Genomic DNA, 16,308 nt, shown 5'->3' with positions numbered 1-16,308 from the left:
TATTACTTTTTATGATTCATTTATAAAAATGTGGAGAACTCCTACCCCTGAAATCCGTAGCCAAGGATGTGACCAAAAGCAAACAGTACATTTTGGCATCACTTTAAAAAAGAATTGGCAAATGTAAATTTCCTCAAGACAAATGTCGCAGCAATTCCGAATGAATGTTGATACAATCCAGGTCATTGGCACTGGACAAAATCTCCTCTTTTCCCAGGAGGCAGTGGAGTGTATTGGAGAGAACCCAAAGTTGGGCTTCAGAGGATTCAATCAAAAGATTGAATCACAGCTCTGATACTTACCACCTGAGGCCCCTGACCTCCCTGGGCTTCAGTCTCCTTTGTAAAATGTACAGTGGTTTGCTTCCAATCCCAAGCAAAGAGGGGGATATTTTTGGTTTCCTCACTATCATAAATTGTAGTTCTTATATGTCAAAATAGGTTTTTACTATTTTCCCCAATATTTTTGTGTGCAAATAAATTTTATGGTGCCTCTCACTATGGTATCTAGGCTTATTATTACTATCTCCAAGTCATCAATGAAATGTTAACCCTCTTCCTATGTTTCCGTGCTTCTCATCAAGTGTCATATCTCCACCCTGATTTGTTCTAGCTTGTAATATTTCATATCAAAAATTTTATAGGAAAAAAAAAGATAGGGAAGGCCCTGGAGTTGAAAGGTTAGGGAAGTGTTCCTGTAGAAAGTGAGATTTTAGTTGGGACTTAAGGAAGCCAGGGAGGTCAGGAGGCAGAGTGGAGGAGGGAGAGCATTCCGTGGGTGGATTACGTCCAGAGAAAATGCCCAGGGCTGAGAGATAGTGCCTTGTTCATAGAACAGTCAGGAGGCTGGTGTCAGAGTAAGAGACAGGGAGTAAGGTGTAAAAAGACTGGAAAGGGAGGAGGGCACTAGGTTTTGAAAGGCTTTGAATACCAAACAGAGCATTTTGTATTTGATCCTGGACAGCAGCGAACCATTGAAGTGTGTTGAGTAAGGAAATGACATGGTCAGATCTGCACTTTAGTGACTGAAAGGAGGATGGATTGGAATGGGGAGAGACTGGAGATGGATAGACCCACCAGCAGCCATCACAGTAATTGAGGCATAAAGCCATGAGGGCCTGCACTAGAGCGGTGGAAGTGTCGGAGGAAAGAAGGGGGCATGTTCTAGAGATGCCCTAAAGGGGAAATCAACAGGCCTTGGCAACAGCTTGGGCATGGAGGGGGAAAGTTAAGATAACAGTTAGATAATGAGGGTTAGACTGGAGGGAGGCATCCCTGCCTTCTTATCACAACAACTCCCAGAGAGAGGGTAGCACCATGCTTCATCTCTCAGAGAGAAGAATGGATGAGTGGGAGCCGTTCTCTCCTTTTAAAGTCAATCCAGTGGGTGAGATAGTGAACAATCCACGGTGACTCGTAGGCTGCTGGCCTGGGGGACCTGGGAAGATGGCGCTGCCCTCTCCAGTGATAGGGGAGGTGGAGGAAGGAGAGGATTTAGGGGTAACAATAATGAGTTCTTTTTGGATGTGTGGGGTTTGAGATATCTACAAGGCAGTTGGAGAGGTGACATCAGCAAAGAGACTGAGGCAGGAAGGCTAGATTTGAGAATCGTCAGCATGGAGATGGTCATTAAATCCATGGGAGCTGATGAGATCATCAAATGAAGCCGTAGAGAGGGAGAAGAGAAGAGGGTCTGAGGGACGCCTGTGGTTGGGAGATCTGGGGAAGGATCCAGCAAAGGAGACAGAGAAGCGGTGGTCAGAGAGGGAGGAGGAGAACCAGGAGAGAGAAGAAAGTATCGTGGAAGAGGTCGATCCAGCAGTGCCAAAGGCTGAAAAGAGGTCAAGGAGAGTGGATTGTGCAAATTCTTAAGATCTGGCAATAAAGAGATCATTAGTAACTCTGGAGAGAGCAGTTTGGATGGCAAGTTGGAAGCCGGATTGTAAAGGATTAAGAAGAGAGTGAAAGGAGGGAAGGTGGAGGCACCTCTTGCAAACAGGCTTTTTGAGGAGTTAAGCTACAAAGGGCAGAAGAGATAAAGAATGAGAATTATCAGCGATGGAAGGATCAAATGAAGGTTTCTTCCCAGGATGAGGGAGACACAGGTGAGTGTGTAGGTGATAGTAAATGAGCTAGTAGACAGAGAGGGATTGAAAACGAATGAAAGAATGGGGATGCAGAGGGGCAATCTATTGGAGAAAAAATGGGAAAGCTTAGTTTCTTCTCCTTGTGAGAGTATTTAGGCCCAAATGAATTCCTAGAACAAGTTCTAGGTTCTCCCAACAGGGATTAGTGACCAGGGGTTGCCTGGAAGTCATCTCCTAACCAAAGTGTACTGGGTTCCTCCATGGATCCCTGTAGCACAAATGGCAACCTATACGTTTCCCACAATGGATAAAGAACAACCCAAATGGAAACCCCAACACAACCTCTCCAGGTGTCCCAGCAATACGGAGCACACCAGATCGAGGTCTGAACTCACCCAACACGGTGACAGTCAGGCTTAGCTTAAAAGAAAGCAGACAAACCCAGATGTGCCTTCACAATGGATGTGGGGCTCAAAAAGATGGATTAAACATTTGGGCTTGTTTGGGAATCAACCCCTCAGATTCAGACAAGGTCCATAAGTAGAAATACAAACCTTCTTGTTCCAGAGGTGCTCCTCCCTGGGGCCCCTAGCTCAAGGTTCCTGAGGACCGAGCTCTATCCTGAAGGAATTGTGGCTTCTAAAGAGGGTCAGGCTTTTTTCCCCCTCACATTCTCTGACCTTTATGTGGATGGACACCCTGAAGCCCCTGGGAAAACCACTTAGAGTAAGTTTATTAGGTTTGAGTCATGTCTAGGGTCTCCCTAAAAGGATGGCACAATAGATGGAGCATTGGGCCTGGAGACCTAAAGTACTGGAGTTCAAATCTGGCCTCAGATACTTACTAGCTGTGCAGCCCTGGGCAAGTTACTTAATTTCTGTCTACCTCAGATTCCTCAGCTGTAAAATGGGGATAATAATAGCACCTGCTTCCCAGGGTTGTTGTGAGGGTGAAATAAGATAATATTTGTAAAATACTTTGCAAACCTTAAAGGGCTATAAAAATGCTAATCATAATATTATTTTAAAGGTATTGAATGAAATATGTAAATCATTTATAGGATAGATTTTTTTTCCTTCACTGAAAAAAAAAAGCTTGAAACACAAAAGACCAATAAGGTTCATTGATAAAAACTAAAACATGAAATAGTAACCCAGAACATCTGTTTTCGATGTCCTGAACCAGTAACTCCCTCAAAGTCCGTATCTTTTGGCAAGCCAGGCAGGGTCTGGGCTCGTCTTCTGGAGGATGGTGGTACTTCCTTGAGAAACATTATAGTAATTGCAGGGAACACCACTCATCGTGCAATCAGCGATGGCTCGATGACCTTGGAGCACTCCATTTCTCCATCTCATAGGGCTGCTTCCAAGGCTGGAAATGTACATCTCAGGATCACTGTTCGGTCACCTATACTTAGGGAAAGAAACACCAAGCAGAAGAGTCAGTCATAGTCTTGAGATCTTGACTCAGATCCACTTGGAGGAGCGCGTGGTCTGGGCGCTTGGAGGGAGGCACCTTTGCCTCCCTGTCACAGGAAGTCCCAAGGAAAGAGCCCCATGCCACACATTCCAGAGAGAAGAATGAGAAAGCAAGAGCTATTCTCTTTCCTTTTACAGTCTATTGAATGGGCATTGTTCTTTTTTTTAATTTTTGTTTTGCTGAATATTTCCCAGTTACATGTAAAAAAAATTTAATGATCACTCTTTAAAATTTTGAGTTTCAAATTCTCTGCCTCCCTCCCACTTCTCCCACCTTCCTTGAGAAGGCAAACGCTTTGATTTAGATTATACTGGTGAGGCCTTGTGGTCAGTGTTCTTTTAAACAACAGAACCATGGCCCCTATAGTGGATAGAGTGCCCAGTCTGGAGTCAGACTCATCTTCCTGAGTTCAAATCCGACCTCAGACACTTACCAGCTAGGAGACCCGAGGCAAGTCACTTCACCCTGTTTGCCTTAGTTTCCTCATCTGTAAAATGAACTGGAGAAGGAAATTGCAAACCACTCCAGAATCTTTGCCAGGAAAACCCCAAATGGGATCATGAAGAGTTGAACATGACTGAAAAAAATGACTGAACTAGGACTTAGGGTGAAGTTGTGAAGAGGCACCTCTGGGCTCCGTGTTAGAAGAAACCTCCTTACGATTAAGCTGTCCTCAAATGGAATGGGTGGCTTGGAAGGTAGTGACTCCTCCCTCACTGTAGTCAGACTTGAGTCAGACCTTGGAGGAGTATCTGTCAGGGTCTATTGTGGTCGGGATTGTTTTTCAGACGTGAGTTACACTGGACAGTCATAAAGGTCCCTTCTGGCTCTCAGATGCTGTGACTCTATGAGCCCAAGACAAGAACTGGACTCCACTTTGTCTCAGTTTCCTTGTCTGGAAAGTAGAACAGCAGAACTGGCCTAGGTCAGAGGAGAACCCTGTAAGGAGTGAAGACCATGGTTACCACAGAGCAGTCACTTTAAAGGCCCTGGCATCAGCATACACGATCATGTAATTTTAGAGCTGGAAGGGACCTTAGAAACCAGCTAGCTTACCTTCTTTGTTTTATGTATGGGGAAACTGAGGCCATAGCCAAGGTTACAAACTTGTGAACATCAAATCCCTTCATGGAGGAGTTTTTGCCCAAGAAAGTTTGGTTTCTCACTTGAAGATGAGGGAGTGACTTCCAGCAAATCTCGGAGCCCTAATCCTTGTTGGGAGAAGTCCACATTTTTTTGGAGCTCATTCGCAACTAGATTTTTGCTCTGAGAAGACAAACTTGTGTGTGGTCTTGGCTCTGGCCTCAGTTATCCCATCCAGCCAGGGTAGGTAATAATAGCAAAGTCAGAACTAGAAAGCCGGGATCTGGCTCCAATATTCGTCCTCTTTCTTCTCACCCCGCTGCCCCAAACTCGACAACATTTTGTACTGATTACCAGCCCTGGCTTGCAACTTAGTCATTTCAGGGAATTCTCTGAGGTTTAGAGGTGAGCCTTCTTTTCCCTCTTAAGGGGCAAAAAGGATTAGAAGTTAATTACTCCCTAAGTAGGAGTGATGAGACGAGGAGACCAGGAGTCGGTAGGTCTGGGTTTTGTACTTCCCCTAAAGTGAGCACCAGCTGACTGGCGCCAGCTGACCTTTCGCAGTGTGGTCCAGATGGCCAAACGGAGGTATGGTGAAAGACACTGAGCTGAAGAAGATAAAGAGACAAGTTACCAAGTGAAAAGCAGCCTGGAAAAAATCCATAACAACGTCACAACTCAGGTTGAAGAAAGCAGATGAATCTTGACAGGCAATGTGATGGACAGGCTTGCTCAAGGCAAATAAGAGAGCCAGAGTTAGTGGTGCTTTCCTTTAGTTAATGTTAGGAGAGAGAGAGAGAAATAATAAGAATATAGTTGGTATATAGTGTTAGTGTATATATGTGCAATGTCAGTATATGTATATGTTGGTATATCTATATACAATGTTAGTACATATATAATATTAGTTTATATATGTTAGTGTATATATATGGTATTAGTATATTTATAGCATATATACATACACATTGTGTATTATATATTGTTAGCAAGCTATGCAAACATACATACACACATGTATATGTTCATACATGTACACATATATGTGCTTGTGTGTGTGTGTGCACATACAGATACCTGTTCATATCTGACGCAGGTTTTAAAGCTATCTCTTCCTGACTTCCAAGGCTCGTCCCCTATCCTTTCTACCAAGCTGCCTCTCAAGATGTTGAGAACAAGACATTTTGCTTAGAACTTATCTTACTGGTAACGTGCCTTTGTTTCTCAGCTCATGTGTTCTGTGTATGTGTAGAAAAGTCCGCATCCTTCCTGAGCTTTGTACAGTCCAAAAAATATTTCCTAAAGCCTTTCCCAGTCCCCATAATTCTTGTGCCTGCCCTCTGTTAATTACATTCTGTCTGTTATCTTGTTTATATAGAATTAATTGCATGTTGTCTCCCCTGTTAGTCTAGGAGTGCCTGGAGATCGGAAACTGTCTTTTGCCTCTCTTTGTATCTCCAGGGCTTAGCACATTGCCTGGCACACAGTGGGTGCTTAATAAATGCTTATTGGCTGGCTACTTAGACCTGGAAGGGATGTTAGAGGTTGTCTGCTCTGAGCAGCTCATTTTACAGCTTGCAGAGTCAGGAGTCGATTCCCGGGGTCTCCCCCGGCTCTGGGGAGGGTGCCAGAAGGCTGACTGTCCAGTGAGGGCCTCTCCTACCTGGACAGTGAGGAAATGGCCAACGTCCATTCCGCACATGTTTCCATGAGTGTCCCCGGGGCTGAGGATGAGCATGAAGATGTCCCAAGGAGGAGTCTGTGCTCGAACATCCAGCAAGGAGACGGGCCTCAGGAGACCAACAGGCCTTTTCCAAGGTGTTCTGCTTAATCCTTGAGGAGCAGACAGAAGAGGGACCCTTGTTTTCGCAAAGTCCTGCCAGAATCCTGGATGGGTGCTGCTGGCCACTTGCCTCCCCCTCTTTGGAGGAGAACACTGATCTGGTCTCCGTATGCATTTCTAGTCTCTGAGCCTGAAGCTCTCACCGCCCATGGAGACCTTAAATTAGGCCCCCTCCCTTTCTCTGATTCTAAAGTATCAAGGCAAAGGACTCATTGTAGGCGAAGCTTTGATGTTTTCCCCACCCGTCTTCATGACTCTGACTTGAGAGGTTGGTCAGTCAGTCAGACAGTCAATCAGCAAGTGCCTACTATGTGCTACTGTGTTATGCACCGGAGGGGCTGGTAAATGGTGTGGGGATTAAGTAGCTGCTTATGGCTTGGGTGTAAGATCGTACGTATTGACTTATTTGGTGGGGCCAGGGAGATTCAGACCTGTGATTTCATCAGTGTGTGTCGGGAGCTCCCAGCGTGGACACTCCCTCTACTAACGCAGATCAGCAGCTCAGCCGCAGACCCCTCTCTCGCCGCCTTTCCCCCACCAATGAAATCACAGATCCAGAGGAAAGAACTAAAACAAAGAACTCCTGTTGTGCCCCCCTCGACAGTGACTGTGAAGCTTGAATGAAATTGTGTTTGTAAAGTGCTTTTTAAACAGGAAAACTCTACAGTAATGCCAGACACACTTGCCTAGTCATTGCTGCAGTGGGTGGAGTGTTCGACCTGGAGGCAGGAAGACCTGAGTTCAAGTCTTACCTCAGAAACTTACTAGCATTGTGACCGCTCCCCTTGCAAATCAGTTAGCTTCTCAGCCTCAGTTTCCTCATTTATTAAATGTGAGAAGTAACAGTGCCCTCCTCACATGGTGATTGTGAGGGTCTATTCGGACGAGGTATGTAGGGCACTTTGCAGACCTTTGCGAAGTGATCTGCATGAGTGCTCGCTGTTATTATTATTCTGGGAAAGCTGAACCTGTGGGGTCCTGGGGGATCAGAGGGGACCTGCTTTCTAAGAAGGGACCTTGGGCCCCTTTAGGGGCGGCCAGAGCCTCAGCTCAGGGGGCTTCATTTGTCAGGGAAGGAGCAGAGGACAGTGAGCCCCGCTCGGCCGCTCGGTGATGATGCTCTGCACTCTGGAGATGTGCACATGGATGAAAGATTCATTCACAGAATATTTTTAGCCGAGTGTGAGTCCCAGCGTCCTGGAAAATGTTCTCACAGTTATCAATATTCTGCAACCCCTGGGGATTCGCTTACATGTCACCAGCCTCGCCGTCTCCTTCCGGCTCCACGGGCACGGACGTGTCCTCAGCGCTCACAGGAACCGTCCTTAGGAAGGTGGAGACGGAGCTGAGGAGTCCGCACGGGCTTGGGTCTGGGGAAACCTCTGCTGGGTTTCCGATGACCTGGAATTAGAGGTACAAGTGTAAGAGAGGTCACAAGGCAGCATTCTGGAGTCAGGGAACCTGGGTTCTGGTCCCACTCGTGGCATGAGTTGGTGGTGTGACCTTGAGCAAGTCACTTCCTTTCTTCTCCTCACTCCTTTCCGTCTTTTCCTTTTTGTCTCCCTCTGCTCTTCCTTTTCTTTTTAAAAACTTTGCTGATGCCGTTTGTGTTTTATTTGTGGTTGTTCGGTTGTTCCCGACTCTCCAGGTTCCCATTTGGGGTTTTCTTGGCAACGTTCTGGAGTAGTTTGCCGTTTCCTTCTCCGGCTCACTTTGCAGATAAGGAAACTGAGGCAAACAGAGTGAAGTGACTTGACCAGGGTCACAGAGCTAGTATGTGTCTGAGGCTGGATTTGAATTTAGGAAGATGAGTTTTCCTGACTCCAGGCCCAGGGTTCTACGCACTGTGGCGCCACCTAACTGCCCCTGTTTGTGTTTTACACCACTGTTACCATCTCCTGACCGTATGTTGCCGTATCCAGAGCACCTGCAGGATGCTGTTGGGCATTTAGATCTCTTCACAACCTGGCCCCTTCCCACCCGTCCAGCATTCTGACCATTCTTCCCTCTCCAAACAACTCTATGATCTAGCAACTCTGTTATTCCTCAAACATTACAGCCCATCTCCCACCTCTGTGCCTTTGCACTAGCTGTCCCCAGTGTCTGGCATGCTCTCCCTTCTCACCTCAGCATCTTGGTTTCCCTGACTTCTTTCTAGACTCTGCCCAGATCCTCCCTTCTTCAAGAGTGTTCTCTGATCCCCTGACCACCCGAGCTGCTCGTGCCTTCCCCTTCGAGATAGCATAGCCTTCCATCTGCTCTGTATACAGCTATACAACCCTAGGAAGGAGGTGCTATTATTATCCCCCTTTTACAGATGAGAAAACTGAGGCAGACAGAGGTGAAGTGACTTGCCCAGGGTCCCACACCTAGTAAATATCTGAGGCCGGGTTTAAATTCAGGTCTCCCCTAACTCTAGGCCAGTGCTCTATCGACTTTGCCATGTTTGATACAACCTCAGTCTTTGGGCTCCAGTCAGGAGTTCACTATGTTCTGGTGATGAAACACATGACTTGGAGCAAGAACCTGTGATGCATGTCTGGCTCCATAGGAGGTGCCCCTTTCTGACAGGAGACCGCTCCCTGGACTGGGAAGGTAGACCCAATTGGTCAGCTCTCTTGTGATCAGTCCCCCACCACTCAAGCTACCGTCTTTCCATCTTAGAAGGAGTTTCCTTTTGTCTCCGACAATAAGATTACAAAGATCCTTGAGTTCCTTTGAGATTCCAGTGTCTTAAGTTGCCAGTACCCTTTGACCCAGCTATACCACTATTAGGTCTGTTTCCAAAGGTGATCAGGAAAAAGGAAAGTATATGTTCTAAAATATTTATAGCAGCTCTCTTTGTGGTGGCAAAGAACTGGAAATTGAGGGGATGCCCAACAGTAGGGGAATGGCTGAACAAGTCGGGGCCTTTGATTGCAATGGAATACTACTGTGCTACAAGAAATGATGAACTCAGGGATTTTAGAAAAACATGGAAAGACTTGCATGAAATAATGAAGAGTGAAATGAGCAGAACCGAGAGAGCATTATATACAGTAACAGCAATATTATTTTAAGAATAACTTTGAGGGGGCAGCTAGGTGGCGCAGTGGATAGAGCACTGGCCCTGGAGTCAGGAGGACCCGAGTTCAAATGCGGCCTCAGACACATAACACTTACTAGCTGTGTGACCGTGGGCAAGTCACTTAACCCCATTGCCTAGCCAAAAAAAAAAAAAAGGAATAACTTTGAACGACTAAGTTATTCTCACCAGTGTAAATACCCAAATTAACTGCATAGATCTTATGAAGGAAGATGCTATCTGCATAGAGAAAGAACTGACATGTTTGTGTGTGTGTATATGTGTGTGTGTATGTGTGTGTATATGTGTGTGTATATGTGTGTATACACACACACATATTTGTATCTAATGATAGCCATCTTGGGGGGGAGGGGAAGGGGGAAAAAGAAAGTTGCCCAGTAACTTTGTTGTATATTTAAAAGGAATAGGGGCAGCGAGGTAGCGCAGTGGATGGAGCACCAGCCCTGAGGACCTGAGTTTAAATCTGGCCTCAGACTAAACACTTGACACTTCCTAGTGGTGTGACCCTGGGCAAGTCACTTAACCCCAATTTCCTGGAAAAAAAAAAAGGAATAGCAAGTTGAATATAACAGATCTGCAGTTTCAGGTGGAGAGAGACAGAGAGATTGAGATTCCAGTATCATCCAGGGGTTCTCCCTTATTTGATGAATGTGGTTGCCCACTCCAGGCTCTTAAGTGTGTTCCTAGGGCATCAATTTCAACCCAACACCAGCTTCAATACTAATCTCCAGATGTCTTCCTCTTAGAATGACTATCGGAAGCTCTCCATGCAATGCAAAGACTTCGTGGTGGGCGTGCTAGACCTTTGCCGAGACTCCGAAGAGGTTGAGGCCATCCTCAATGGAGACGTGGATTCAGTGGAGCCAGTAGCTGGGCAGCGCCACAGGGCATCCCTTAGTCGTGTAAAGCTAGCCATCAAGTATGAAGTAAAAAAGGTGAGTGGGCAACGAGTACCTTGCCATCCAGCACCATATTGAAGCATCATCTAGTGCTCATGCTGTGAATACCAGTGGACTTAAAATGAAATAAAAAAAAACATTGGGAGCAATTAGTGAAAGAAGGAATAGTTTCCATTCTATTTAAAGGCTTGAAGAGATAGCGTCTTGGAGTCAAGAAAGTCTGGGTTCAAGTCTAGCTTCTAACACACATGGTTGTGTGACCGCAGAAGGTTGTTTAATCTCTCAATGCCCCAGGAAATTCCCTAAGGCTGCTAGTTACAGATTAGTTGCCTATCTGCATTGCTAGAAGGAGATTCCATCGTGGAAGTTCCTTCACGTTGATGAAATTACAGGGATGCCCCCCCATACACACACAAATCGTCACTCTGTAGCCAACCTGGTAATGATATTAGTAAATTCTAGCTATGTTATTAATATTAATATTGCTATTAGTTAATAACTAATATTAATAATATTACTGCTGAACCTCCAAGCTTAGTGAGAGTAGCTGGTCCTGAGCCAACGAACCTGGGACCCGAACCCCTTCTGCTTGGTAGAACCTGCCAAAGCTTCCACTCTGTCGGTGCTGCCGTCAGAGCCTCGGTTCCCTCCACGCCACAGTTGGTTGCTGCCCTTCATTCTCAGAGAGGAGCAAAATGACATCACTGCGTTAGAGTCCAGTTACGGTCTGTCTGACTGTGGCTGAACAGGCCAATACGGGCTCAGAATGCTCTACCGCAGCTTTGGCACCAGAGGAGGATGTTAGCAGGACTATATAATCTGCTAAAAAGAATTATTGTGATATTTCATTATGGTCGAAGGCCATCAGAGAATTTGGGGGTGGTGAGCTTGGGGGTGGGGGGCATGACAGTTGTGTTCAAGTCTTTGAAGGACTTTTATGTGGAGGAGAGACACTGTGTTTGGTCCCAAGACCCAGAATAGGAGCCCTTGATAGACATTGCAAAGGCCACAAGGTCAGGCAAGCTTCCTAAGAGTCAGAACTATTCAAAATGGATTGGAGTGGCTTGGGTGGCGGTGGGATCTCCATTACTGAAGGCCTTTTGGAAGACTACTTATCAAGAATGTTGAGGATTCCTCCCAGGCCTAAAATTCTGTAATTCTATGAACCCAACTCTTAAAATCCCTCAGATAACTGGACTTTTTTCTGTGCTATAGAAGAGAGTGAAAACACTCTCCCTTGGATCAGGGAATCAGAGAGGAAATCAGAGGGAAAATCAGATCTATCAGAAACAACTCAAAGATGTGTCCTTGGGGTGGTGCCCTTAGATTAGCATATATTAAGAACCTACTATGTGCTAAGCATTTGACCAAGTGCTTTATTAATATGATATCATTTGATCCTCACAACATCTCTGAGAGGCAGGTGCTATTATGATCCTCATTTTACAGTTGAGGAAACTGAGGCAGGTAGCTGTCAAGTTATTTGCCCACAGTCACACAACTGTCTTAGGCTGGATTTGAATTTAGGTCTTCCTGACTCTATTCACTGCCTCCCAGCTATCTGTTAGAAGTATTTCCTTCCATCACATCTGGTTCTGCCTCCCAACAATGTCCACCCATTGTTCCTAATTCTGCCTTTTTGGACCATGCAGAAAAGTCTTTTTTTATTTCCTACATATCAGTCCTTTAAGCATTCAAGGACAATTTTCATGACTCCCCGAGTCTTTTCTAGACTAAACATTCGGAGATCTTTCAACCTTTCCTTCCATGGCACTCTCTCAGGATTCTCCATCATCCTTATCATGGTTGCCCTCCTTGGGATGCTCTTATCAATGTCCTTCCTAAAATGTGGGGCCCAGAATGCAACACGGTGCTGCAGAGGTGGTCCAGCCAGGTGGGGCTGAGGACCATGGGTGATGAGCATCCCCATTCTGGATACTGTGGATCTCTCAGTGATGCCTTGGAAGGCACTCACTGGGGGAATGCTAAGGGAAGCTGTGTGGATAATGGATAGTGAAATGAGCATTAGACTAGGATCCAGAAGATGTAGGTTCTATTCCCAGCTCTGTCACTTTTTGGCAGGGTGGCTTAGTGGGTCAGGAGTTGGCCTTGGAGTGAGGAAGCCCTGGGTTCAAGTCCCACATTGGATACATCCTGGGACCCTGGGCAAGTCATTGAACCCCTCACTGCTCTAGGCAATGCTTTAAGACTGTGTAAGTTGCTGTGAAAGACTTAGCTACTCTGCTCGATGCAGTGAGCCAAGACAGTTCTGAAGGACTCATGATGAAAAATGCTGCTTCCAGGGAGAGAACTGATGAATTCTGAGTGCAGATTGAAGTATAATTTTTTCGCTTTCTTTATTTTTCTTGCCTTTTGAAATGCAACATGGATAATAGGGAATTTTTTTTGCTTTTTTGGTGAGGCAATCGGGGTTAAGTGACTTGCCCAGGGTCACACAAATGTCTGTCAAATATAAGTGTCAAATGTCTGAGGCCAGATTTGAACTCAGGTCCTCCTGACTCCAAGGCTGGAGCTCTATCCACTGCGCCACCTAGCTGCCCCAGGAATTTTTTTTAATGATTTCACAGTATAATTGCACAATTTTGCATGATTTCACGTGAATAATTGATATCATATTGCTTGCTTCCTCAATGGGTAGGGGGGGAATGAGGGAGAAAATTTGGAACTCAAAATTTTTTAAAAAAATATTAAAAATAAATAATAAGTTTGTTTAAAAAAAGACAAGTTGCAAAGAAGGGGCTGACCTGCCTCAGTAAGGGGAGGTTCCTGGTTTAGGAATTCCCTGTACTGTACCAGTGAAATCACAGGTCACATCCCTCTTTCTATCACTCAGTCTCTGGTGGTGCACATAAAACAGCCATCTCTTCCACATCACTGTTTTCCTTATCGTGGTTTCAATATGTCATGGGTCAGCATAAGAAATTAAATAGGAATTTGGGGGGAGTTTTGTGGAAGCCACAGATGACATGCAAAGACCAGCAGATGATGCAGAAGAAGTTCAGAAACTCAGAAATGCATAAAATGTATGTACAGGGTTGTATAATGTCAACATATTTTATCTTTTAATGCCATAATAATTCGGACTTCTTCTCTGGCATGAAGGGAGGGCCAAAAAATTTTGCGCAGAGTTTTGAGATCTCAGGGGTGCTACGCCCCTAACCCCTGCGATGCGGAGAAGATAAATACATGTTGAAGAGAAGGCCTAGTCTGACCCCTCCCCTCACTGGTCCTCTGCCTCCCCCTCCACGTGACAAAGGGTTTGGGCCTGTGTCTCTAAGACTCCCTCCTGCTTTATCAGTCAGCATTGGTTGTTCATTCTCTGGAAGATCTCTTGTCAAGCTATGATTTGAGTTCTCCTGGTGCCACTTTTAAATGCCACGCTCTAGAATAAGCACTGGCCTATTTCCCTCATTGTCCCTCCCCCGCTGATCCTGGGTTGGGGCAGAGGCAATCAATGACTGATTTTTATTCAGTGACCACTGGTGCATATCAAGGCTTGCATTTCCCCGTCAGGACTTCGGAGAGCTCTCTCTCCAGTGTCCCATGGCGTTCATGAAACTGCATTATCATGTTGTTGAACTGGCTGTGAGTTACATATTGAAGATGATGCCTGCAGTTTGGGAGGAAAGAACACGATCCAGGGGTTCTTTGTAAGACTGTGTGCTCGTGTCATGCTTTGAGGTTTACAGAGAACTTTCCCCCCAACGAGTCTGAGAGCTCAAGGATAAGAAAAGTTTGAGCCTCATTTTACAAATGAGGAAACTTAGGGTGAATAAGGTGAATCACCTTGGCCCCAGCCACACACCTATCAAGTGTCAGAGCTGCCTCTTGAACTCAGGTCCTCTAATTCAGAGTCGGTGGCCTGGGCCTTCTGCCCTGCTGCGTCTCTCTTACACATAGTGATTAGTTTGAGAAGTAGTGACTCTATCCGGCACATCCTAGAGCTGAGGGCTTTGTAACTATTTAGAGAAGCATTCAACACAAAGAAAGGTAATGACAAAATAATTTTCCTTCTGAGACTTTTAAATCTGCAAGCTGACTTTTGGTATTAACTTCATAAGTAGGCATAAGTAACTCAGACAGTTAGTCAGCTTGATTAAGACCTCCCCTGTGTTAAGCACTCTGCTGGGCATGGGAGTGCAGAGACAGAAGTCAAAAAATCCTGGCTGTCTAGGAATTCATTCTCTCTCTCTCTCTCTCTCTCTCTCTCTCTCTCTCTCTCTCTCTCTCTCTCTCTCTCTCTCTCTCTCTGTTTCTCTCTGTCTCTCTCTGTCTCTCTCTGTTTCTCTCTGTGTGTCTCTCTCTCTTTCTCTCTTTCTCTCTCTCTCTGTGTCTCTCTCTCTTTCTCTCTCTCTGTCTCTCTCTCTGTCTCTCTCTGTCCCCTCATATGAAGCATATGTAATTTCCCTTCAGCCTGCTACTTGACTTCTTACAATATCATTCTCATGATCCCAAAATCTAGGGTAATTCAGGGGTACTCAAAAATATCCCCCTGGAAATATAAAAAATCAGTAGAATGTTTAGATATTTCCTTATTAACTACTATAGTTATATATCTTATTAATTAATCAACTAGTTTGGTACTTTCCTGGTTTGTTAAACATAATTTATTTAATAGATAATAAATTAAACATTATTTCTTTAGTAAACAGGAGAAATTTCTTTTCCTGTAATTGGTTACTCATCCCTCTATGTATATATCAAAGCCCTTTATTGCTTGGGTAAATACATATTAAAGTAACTGGTACTCAATTAATTAATAAAGTAACCAATAATAACACAAGGACAACTGCAGTGTATAGAGAAAGGTCACAGTCAAAGTCACCTTTGGCTGTCACGACAACTCTCGGCTTCTCACTTCTGCAACCCAGTCCTAGCATTCTGTTGTCTCAAGGTAGCAAATCTCTTCTCAAGAATTCTGTGCTTCCTTTTTGTGAGATAAAAGTTAAAATAATTCTCTAAAGAAAGAAGCCCTCTCTGTCCTTTGTTTACTGTAGCTCACTCAGTCTCTTTCCAATGGAGACAGGAAAAGTTCCTTCATCCTTCTTTATTCTTCATAACATTTTCTTCATAATGTTTTCACCATATTAAAGGTTAACAATTCTCCCAAGAAAGTTTTTCCTCATTCATTCTCTCTCTGTCTCTCTCTCTCTCTCTTCCATGCTTTTACTCAAACCTCACCATTAACTATCTCTTCTCAATGCCTCTGTAGAATCACACCTCACAATTCAACTCTTACTCTCTAAGTTTCCATGATTCCTAAAGAGAAAGTCACAGATTACTGTGTTGGGGCCGGGAAAGGTGTCTTCATAAAGATGATACCTGAGCTGAGTGTTGAAGGAAAACAGAAACTGTTAAGTGGCAGAGTTGGGGTGGAAAGCTAAAGTATTCTGGGCATGGAGAACGACCAGTGCTAAGTCACAGAGATGGGAAATGTGGCACTGCTTGTGAAGGACAGCAAGTCTTTGAGGATGTCTGGACCATTGAGGATGGGAGTAATGACTGTTGGGAAGACTGCAAAGGTAGGTTGGGAAGAGTTTGATATGCCAAGCAGAGGACTTTATTTTTGGTCCTCTAAATAGCAGAGAACCAGTGTAGTTTATTGAGGAAAGGGTGGCCTGGTTATACTCAAGCTTTTGGAAAATCTCTGGTGTGAAGACGGATAGATTAAGATGAAGGGAGAGATCTGAAGCAGGGAAACCAATTGAGAAGGGAAAGGGAAGCAAGGAAAGAGAAGAGGAGGGGAGGAAAGGGAAAGGAAGGCCAGGGAAGGGAAGAGAAGGCCAAGGAAGGTCAGGGAAGAGAAGGTTAG

General features: G+C 44.9%; 1 protein-coding gene across 1 annotated transcript in view; it reads left to right on the top strand.

Annotated features, from left to right (window-relative positions):
- TRPC3 (transient receptor potential cation channel subfamily C member 3) overlaps window positions 1-16,308 on the top strand; it is an 80,090-nt gene that overhangs the window by 19,551 nt on the left and 44,231 nt on the right. The window contains exon 3 of the mRNA XM_027853770.1: window positions 10,323-10,511. Coding sequence (XP_027709571.1) covers window positions 10,323-10,511 — 189 coding nt within the window. The remainder of the gene's footprint in view (window positions 1-10,322; window positions 10,512-16,308) is intronic.

Source organism: Vombatus ursinus, unplaced genomic scaffold, assembly GCF_900497805.2.
Source record: "Vombatus ursinus unplaced genomic scaffold, bare-nosed wombat genome assembly UNPS02010193.1, whole genome shotgun sequence".
Classification (NCBI taxonomy): Eukaryota; Metazoa; Chordata; class Mammalia; order Diprotodontia; family Vombatidae; genus Vombatus; species Vombatus ursinus.
The sequence above is the reverse complement of the archived record's forward strand: the minus strand, read 5'-3'. Positions and strand labels throughout refer to the sequence as shown.